The sequence below is a fragment of the Canis lupus genome, chromosome 12 (genome assembly GCF_011100685.1).
Source record: "Canis lupus familiaris isolate Mischka breed German Shepherd chromosome 12, alternate assembly UU_Cfam_GSD_1.0, whole genome shotgun sequence".
Lineage (NCBI taxonomy): Eukaryota > Metazoa > Chordata > Mammalia > Carnivora > Canidae > Canis > Canis lupus.
This window is the reverse complement of record NC_049233.1, coordinates 27,098,447-27,106,083: the sequence shown is the minus strand read 5'-3', so window position 1 is coordinate 27,106,083 and position 7,637 is coordinate 27,098,447. Positions and strand designations below refer to the sequence as shown.

Sequence of the window (7,637 nt, the reverse complement as noted above, 5' to 3'; positions counted from 1 at the left end):
ATCCTTCATGAATGGGATTAGTACCCTCCTAAAAGAGACTCCAGAAAACTCTATTTGAGGATGCAATGAGAAGACTACCATTTATGAACCAGGAAGTAGGCCCTCACCAGACATTGAATCTGTAGTGTCTTGATCTTGGACTTCTTAGCCTTTAGAATTATAAGAAATATATTTTTATAATTTATAAACTACCTAGGCAATGGTATTTTTTTAAACATAACAAACTAAGACTTGTATCATTTTCAAGTCTTTGTAAAATGTTCATCTTAGCTTTGAAGCAATGTTAACTATCTTTATTTGTATTAGTTTATATAATATTTAATTAAACTGCATATTTGCAATAACTAGTGCAATTAAGATAAGCAATTTTGAAAATAACTATGATTAATTTTTAGTAAGTATACAACTAGACAAGTGGAAGCAGTCGTGGAGGCGACTTGTTAAAGTAGCTATCTTGAGGTTTAGAGTGAGGAGAGTCTAAAGCAATTTGACTGGGAGGTCAGAAATGATGAGTTACAGGTCTACTGAATACAACAAAATTGGAAAGATGATCAATGAATAGATTGTCATTGGAAATTAGAATCTCTGAATTAAGATCTCTCTGACATATGGTGTGCAGTTTGTGCCACTATTGGGCAGGTAAAACTGCTTTGCATGTGACATGAAAACTCTCATATAATGAATAATAAAGAAGGTCTAACAACTTACTAAGACTTAACTATTTATCTGACTTATTTTTCAGAAATGTACCAACTCCCTGTTTTATGATACAACAATATTTTCATTTTACCTTGTTTATTAGAATAAGAATTGATGATTAATTGGAGGGTTAAAGAAAGAGAGTATGGTTATGGATGTAAACAGTATGTAAGTTGTTATATTTCATATAAATAATATTGATTATCTGAAAATTTCAGCTATAATTTTTTTACTTTGTCTTGATTTATTAAAGTTTATTAAGAAAATTAGTATTGACATTTGGATTTGGATCAAATTATGAAAAATCAACATAAAGTAATTAGGTAAACAAGTCCAATTTGATTTTTTAAGTTTTAGGAGAGAAATGAAAAACTTTTTATATACTAAGTTTTGTAATTAAGAACAGAGAAGAAAACTTATCAGCAGTATAGCTTCTGTTATAAACAGTGTGTTTGAATTCTATCTTATGGTTTGATTAGAAGTAGACACAGAGGGCAAACTAAGAAGATACTGAAATTTATAATGTAGAAAAGAGACACAAAGATAGAGGCAGGTGGAAAGATGAGTAAAGAAATAAGTGAAAAAAAAAGAAATAAATGAAAAAGTAGAGTTGACTACAACAACCATAAAATAATAACTAAGCTATTGTGGAAATAGAACAAGGGAGTTAGGCCTGGATGCTGGGCTGGAGTGCTGGCCTGAGCTTCCTCAGGCCAAAGTCCAGGAATGAAGTGATCAGCTATGGAAGACTGTACACTCAAACATGGAAAATGCTTAGAAAGGATTTGATTTGATTTAGAAACACCCTCTACCCTCTTCCACCAACTTAAAGTCACAATTGAAGGCAGCAGAAATGTAATTTCATTGAAAAAGCATTCCCTGTTCTCTCTGACTGAGTTAGGATTGTTCCTAGGACCATATAGGGTAACCTGTAGATCATTGTATGTTCCCCCTGGCCAGCTGGGAAGGGCTGGGGTTTGTCAGAGGCTGACATTTGTAGAATTAGAAAGGCTAAAGAAAGATGGGTTTTGTTATATAATGAAGGACCAGAATTAATTTAGAGGCTAGAAGGGACCCTAGAAAAGAAAGGAAAAGAAAAATAGGAACTACAAATGAGTGGATCTTTGCCATTGGTACAAATCTGGGTCACTTACAGCTGTGTTTTTCCATTTGTGTTTTGTCTGTGGACCGTGATTGCATAGTTGTCTAATACAGGTTTCATCATCTGAATCTAACAATAGATTTCATTCTAGAATACAATTGTTATATAACAAAATTCAGTATGTTGGAGAAAAAGTCAATCAACACAGTTTTAAGCATTGTAATGTCCTTTGTTTGTAGGGAGTCAGGCATAAATGAGCATTTGTCATTTGACTCTTCTAGTGCATTTCCAGCATTTGTCATTTGACTCTTCTAGTGCCTTGGGCATGACACATCAGAGTCTGGTGTTTATCTTTTATTACCTGCCAGACCACTCTGGAAAGAGCCTCCATGGAATTCATCATCTGCAGTGTTTGTTTCAGGTATACATATAAATACATGTTGAATGCATTTGTTGGGCATATTGTGGTTTCCAAAGTCGACTTAAATAAAAAAGTGTGAGATGAATGATGAAGGGGACCTTCTGCAGGAGGTATGAAGTTAATAGTTAAAATGTTATTTACCAAAATACTGACAGTAAAGATTTTTATTATTCTATGTCATCTATTTGAGTGCCAGTATGAATAAGGGCAGCATGATTATGCTTGCTTTATGTCTGCTTTGGAGAAGTTTGTGAAGAAACTCTCCTCCACTATGTATTGAGTTTATAAATATAATAAAAACTAAATTCAGAATTTGCATTAGAAAAGCTCACTTAGTTTGAACGATCATTGAAAATAACTTCATTACGCACTGGGTTTCAGAAGCATAAGGATGCTATAAAATTCTTCTATGCCTATGTTGGTTGTTATTAAGAGCCCAATCTTTGTTTTTCTCAAAGCTTTTGTCTCATTGTAATAAAAATGCTTTGAGGTTAAGTGGCTAAAGGTGAAAACCCATTTTCAAATTATAATTGAAAAGCATGGCATTTTAAATAGTGATAGCCTCTCATCTGCTCTAGAATATATTAAAATACTCACTTGTCAACATGTAACATTTCTTGCTAGTTTTTAATGTGTATGTACCCAGCTTCTACTCTTGTATTTTTGACAGACCATTCTAAAAGACTGAAATGTAGACTGGGAGGCATGCTGTGGTCAAGTCTGGGAGGATGTGGGTTTTCTTTAGATGAAGTTAAGAAAATAAACTAGAAGAAGCACAACTGTTATGTGCAATGCATAGTGGTAGAGAAATGCACTGTATTTGAAATAGTGGCATAGAGAAAATAGACCTGATATCCACTCCTCCGTCTAGTGGAGAAGAAAGCTGGAAGATCAAGGAATAATGGGGTCATTGCTATGTTTAATGAATATGAGCAATGCTCATGGAGACAACAAATGCACTTTCCACAAGGAAACTAGGCAACAGTATGTGCAGCAGGGGCTCGCTGGAAAGAAGCTGTGGTTCATCATCCTGTCATTGTCTGAGACATCAAATGATGGACATGTTTGTTCAACAGAACAAGTTTATCTGAAAGTAAATTTGTAGCTGCAACTGATGGCTTTGAGAAAGTAATTAGTATGCACATCTTTACCTTTTTGAGATATTGATGTCTAACTATTCGACTTCTTCTTGGTCTAGGTTTTACTACTTGTGATCCTATGGCAAAACTGTGTTTCCTAACCCTACCTCCTACAGTTTTAGCCAAGGATCCCAGGTGACTCTTTTTTTGTGAAAATCCTTACGAGTCACAGTCTCCCAAGAGCAGTGTAGATCAATGTTGATTGGAGAATAGAAAAACCAGCAATATGGTTTTAAAGTACACGATTTTCACAGCAAGAGACAAACACTGTCTCTTGGGGAAAAGTTCCTTGATAACTGGGAGAGAACATTATATTTAATAGATGTAATAAGAGTAAGCCTTGGTGTCCACTTGACCCAACTCTCCACTGAATAGCTCTTGTGCTGCCCTGTGTAGAGTCATATTCTCAGGAAGAGAAAGAATGTGGGAGGTGGGAGGGAGATAGTGTGTGACATTCCATTTTCCATTAACTAGTATCTGGAAAAGGACAATGATTTTGTTCCATACCAGATGTTCTGGTAACGTGAGCAGCAGCAGCATGAGGTTAACTGCAAAAAATACAGCAGCTGAACAAAGGCTGGATAAATCAAAAGGTCAGACTGTATGTGTGAAGAAAACTCCCAGGATGATTACTTCCCCAACCTGAACAAATTCTTTAGTAGAGTCTCTTCAGTGAAAATGAATAGTTCCTAATCTTAGATTTAGTATTTCCCTAAAGAATATTTTACTGAGATTCTCTATTCAAAACAATGTCATAAAGTCATGTATCCAGCCAAATTTTTAGCAGTAGTGAACAGAAAATAGATAAAAAATAGTCTTATTCCCAAAAGTAGACCCTACAGGTGTATGAAGTTGCAAATTGAGGGGAAATGGCAGCACATCATAATAATTAAAATCTATTTGTCAAAAGCCATGTATGAGATACTGAGCAGAGTAATATGCCAAGTGAGTTGGGGAAGATCTGTTCTCTGCCCTGTAGATGATACTTATGCCTCAATACCTGTGAGGTAGACACAAAGGAAAACACCTGCACAGGTAGACACAAAGGGGTGATGTTTCCATACTGCAGGAAGAATGGATCCTATCTGGCTCAGACCAGAGTTTCACTCTGTTCTGCAGCCTGTCATCTGTGTGTGCATGCGTGCATGTGTATGTGTGTGCGTGTGTGTGTGTGTGTTGGAGCATTAAATGCAGCTCTGTGGGAGGCCATGACTGACTTTCTAGAAGCAGGACTCAAGGCTTGAGATTCCCCTATCCCAATTTACCCTAAATTTCCTTGCTTTATGCTTCTCTGTGCAACTCTAGAAAGATTTCCTGATTCTGTTTTCATATTTTAAATGTGTTTGGTCTCTTAAAATTCAGTTTTGTTTTTAGATTCCAAGGTTTTTAGTTCATTTTATATTTGTTTTTATTTACCTCAAATCCACTTTCCTTTATGTACGTCTCTTGAGGTTAAAAATTAGGTCTGTGTTTCATATGCAGTGGTTAAGAGTATATTCCTTGAAACCGGAAGGCCTGTGTTTTAATCTTGGCTCTACTACTTATTAACTGGGTGAGATGGGACAAATTATTGGATTTCTCTGTGTTTCATTTGGATGTTAATATTATCGACTGGAAGAGATTTTGTAAAGAGATTAAATGAGTTAATATGTGTTCAGTGCTTAGAATAGTGCCTAGAACATAGTGAATAACAGGAATTATTCATCATATATATTTTATTATGTTGTAGATGACCAGTAATAACTCCCCTAAGTTTTCATTTTTATAGCCTTGAAGAGTTTTGCACTTTTTCTTTTACACAGTAGAATTTTATTTGCCTTTCTATATGATAATGATAACAATTCTATGTGGTATACATTTATATAAATAAACACATATTGATCCACTTCTAGCCCATTAATATTTTCCTAGGGACAGTGACTAGAACTATATTTAGTATTCCAGCCATAAGCACATCATATTTTTCTAAAAGATGGAACACCTTTTGCTGTCACATTTAAAATCTTCTTTTTGATGAAGCCCAATATTTTTATCTGCAACAGCCTATTAGCTGATATCTTCACTGACAGTTCTATAATGTTTTTGGATCTTACTTCACACTGTATTATAGAACCCATTGCCATAAATATATATCATATACTATATGTATATTCAAATTTTTCTACAAATCTTTTCTCACCTTTGAAGCTTTGAAGCTTTTGTGTTGCTTTTCTGCCTATCACCAAACCTTCAAAAATTACTTTGAACCTATTTAGGGACAAAAATCTTCATTTCTCTGGAAAATATGGAAATTTCTTTTTCAATAAAAAAAGAAAGCCAGTACTAGCACCAAGCTCAGGGAATTGACCAAATATTTGATCCTTAATTATTTTAGCTTCGTTTGTTATTTAGCTTCGTATTGTGAAAATAACATGCTGTTAGATATTTATAAAATCACTATTTTCCTTCTCAAACTATTGGCTATGCACAATTTTCTCATATGAAATGTTCTGTTACAGATTTTGCATTGCCTTACCTCCAGAGGTGAGATTTGCTCTAGGCTTGTTGCTGCTGTTGCATATTTTGTCATCTTCTTGGAAACAGAAGTGAGATCCAGAGCTCTTCACATCATTTACATTGTGGGAACAGCCGCATCATTTACATTGTGACATTTCTTTCACATAGAAGCTCTTTATAACGATAGTTCTCCTATATTCTTGGGTGAGGGTGGAGATATAGGTGGAACAGTGTTCCATCTAACCTACCGACTTGGATTGAGGTTATTTTATTACAAAAGTGGTGTCTCTGGTGGAAGATCTGGAAACTATCTGAATCATTTCTGACATTTGACTCTCTCTAACCCCTCCACAGATGTGCTTGAGGATGAGAAACCTGACAAGTTTCCAAATAGCCCATCCCAGTTGTAGACATTCTATTAAGTAAAATTTGGATTCTCTGTAACTTCCAAGAAATTTACCTGTATTTACCTTTCTGTGCTTAGTTTTTACCTCAAAAGGCAGGGATACTACTGAACTCTATACTGAACTGTGAAGTTAAAAAGAAGACATTTGAATTTCTTGCTGCCTTTTATATAAATCTGCTCAGTATTTAGTTTTTAGGCAACATTTTTAGTTTTCAGTGTTTTGTTGCCTGTAACCAATATAAGTAGGATAAAAAAAAATGGAAGAAGAGTTTCCAACTACACGTTTGGACTCTGCTACTTTCTAGGTGTGAAGTCAGAAGAGTTACTGCAACTTTCAGAGGCTCAGCTGCTTCATCAGGAAGATGGTTCTAGTAGTAGCTTCCTCATGTATAGTATACCTATGCCCACTATCATGTATTATATTTATTTTCCATGGAACAATAAGTAGCTCATCTTTATTTCTCTTAGAGCATCCGGACCTATGACTGGCCTCTCGTAGGTATTCACTAAGTATTTGTTAAGTAAATGAGTGAATTTCATACAAAGGATGGCCCCAGTATTCACCCGTCAACAAGGGGTATGAATGTACTGTATCTATTCCCTTCAATTTCTACTTTTGGTATATTTCAAAATGTGTCTAGTACCGATCAATATTGACACATTAAATCATCACTGAAAACAATTCTTAAACTTATATCAGAAAATAAGCCATTATAAGAGTTATTTGTAAAAAAAAAAAAAGAGTTATTTGTAGTAGTAGGAGATAAGTATTTCTGAAAATATTTGCTTGTCAAAAATCTAAAGGTTAGACGGAAACAGAGGACTCTTCTTGTTTTTTAAGTTTTCCATTTTACTTTATGAGTTTCTGACCTTTGAATTTTTACATTGAAGATTGTTACATTTGTAATAAAGAACAAATTATAACAAAAATCTCCAGAGAGTCCATGTATTTAGATGGAACTTCCTAAAATGCAATGCAGTTTAAGGATTAAAACTCTTTAAAAATATACAGATGAAGGTCTAGTGTTGGGGATAAGTAGATCTGTTGGTAAAGTCTTCCTAAAAGTGTCTCACTTTTTTTTAAAGTTTGGAAATGGTGCTCATTTGGGTCCTTGTCTTTAATGATCTCAGGGACTCTGATTTAATATAAGACTAACATAACTTTGCAGAAACAGCCTGGTTGAAAGAGTGAATCACTTACTAGACCATGAAGAAGTGTTCTAAATTTTCAAATAAGTTTCCAAATGATGCTTATTTATCTGGTTGGTGAACTAGAGAACTAAAAGGAAAATACTTCAGACAGATCTTAAGTAGGATAAACAACAGATTAAAATCGAACATATTTAATTACCAAGACAATAGAAAACTGATATT

At 34.5% G+C, this 7,637-nt stretch overlaps 1 protein-coding gene across 1 annotated transcript in view; it reads left to right on the top strand.

Annotated features, from left to right (window-relative positions):
• Nucleotides 1-2,282: 2,282 nt before the first annotated feature.
• LGSN (lengsin, lens protein with glutamine synthetase domain) overlaps nucleotides 2,283-7,637 on the top strand; it is a 29,774-nt gene continuing 24,419 nt past the window's right edge. The window contains 1 exon segment of the mRNA NM_001048103.1: nucleotides 2,283-2,332. Coding sequence (NP_001041568.1) covers nucleotides 2,303-2,332 — 30 coding nt within the window. The 5' untranslated portion in view covers nucleotides 2,283-2,302.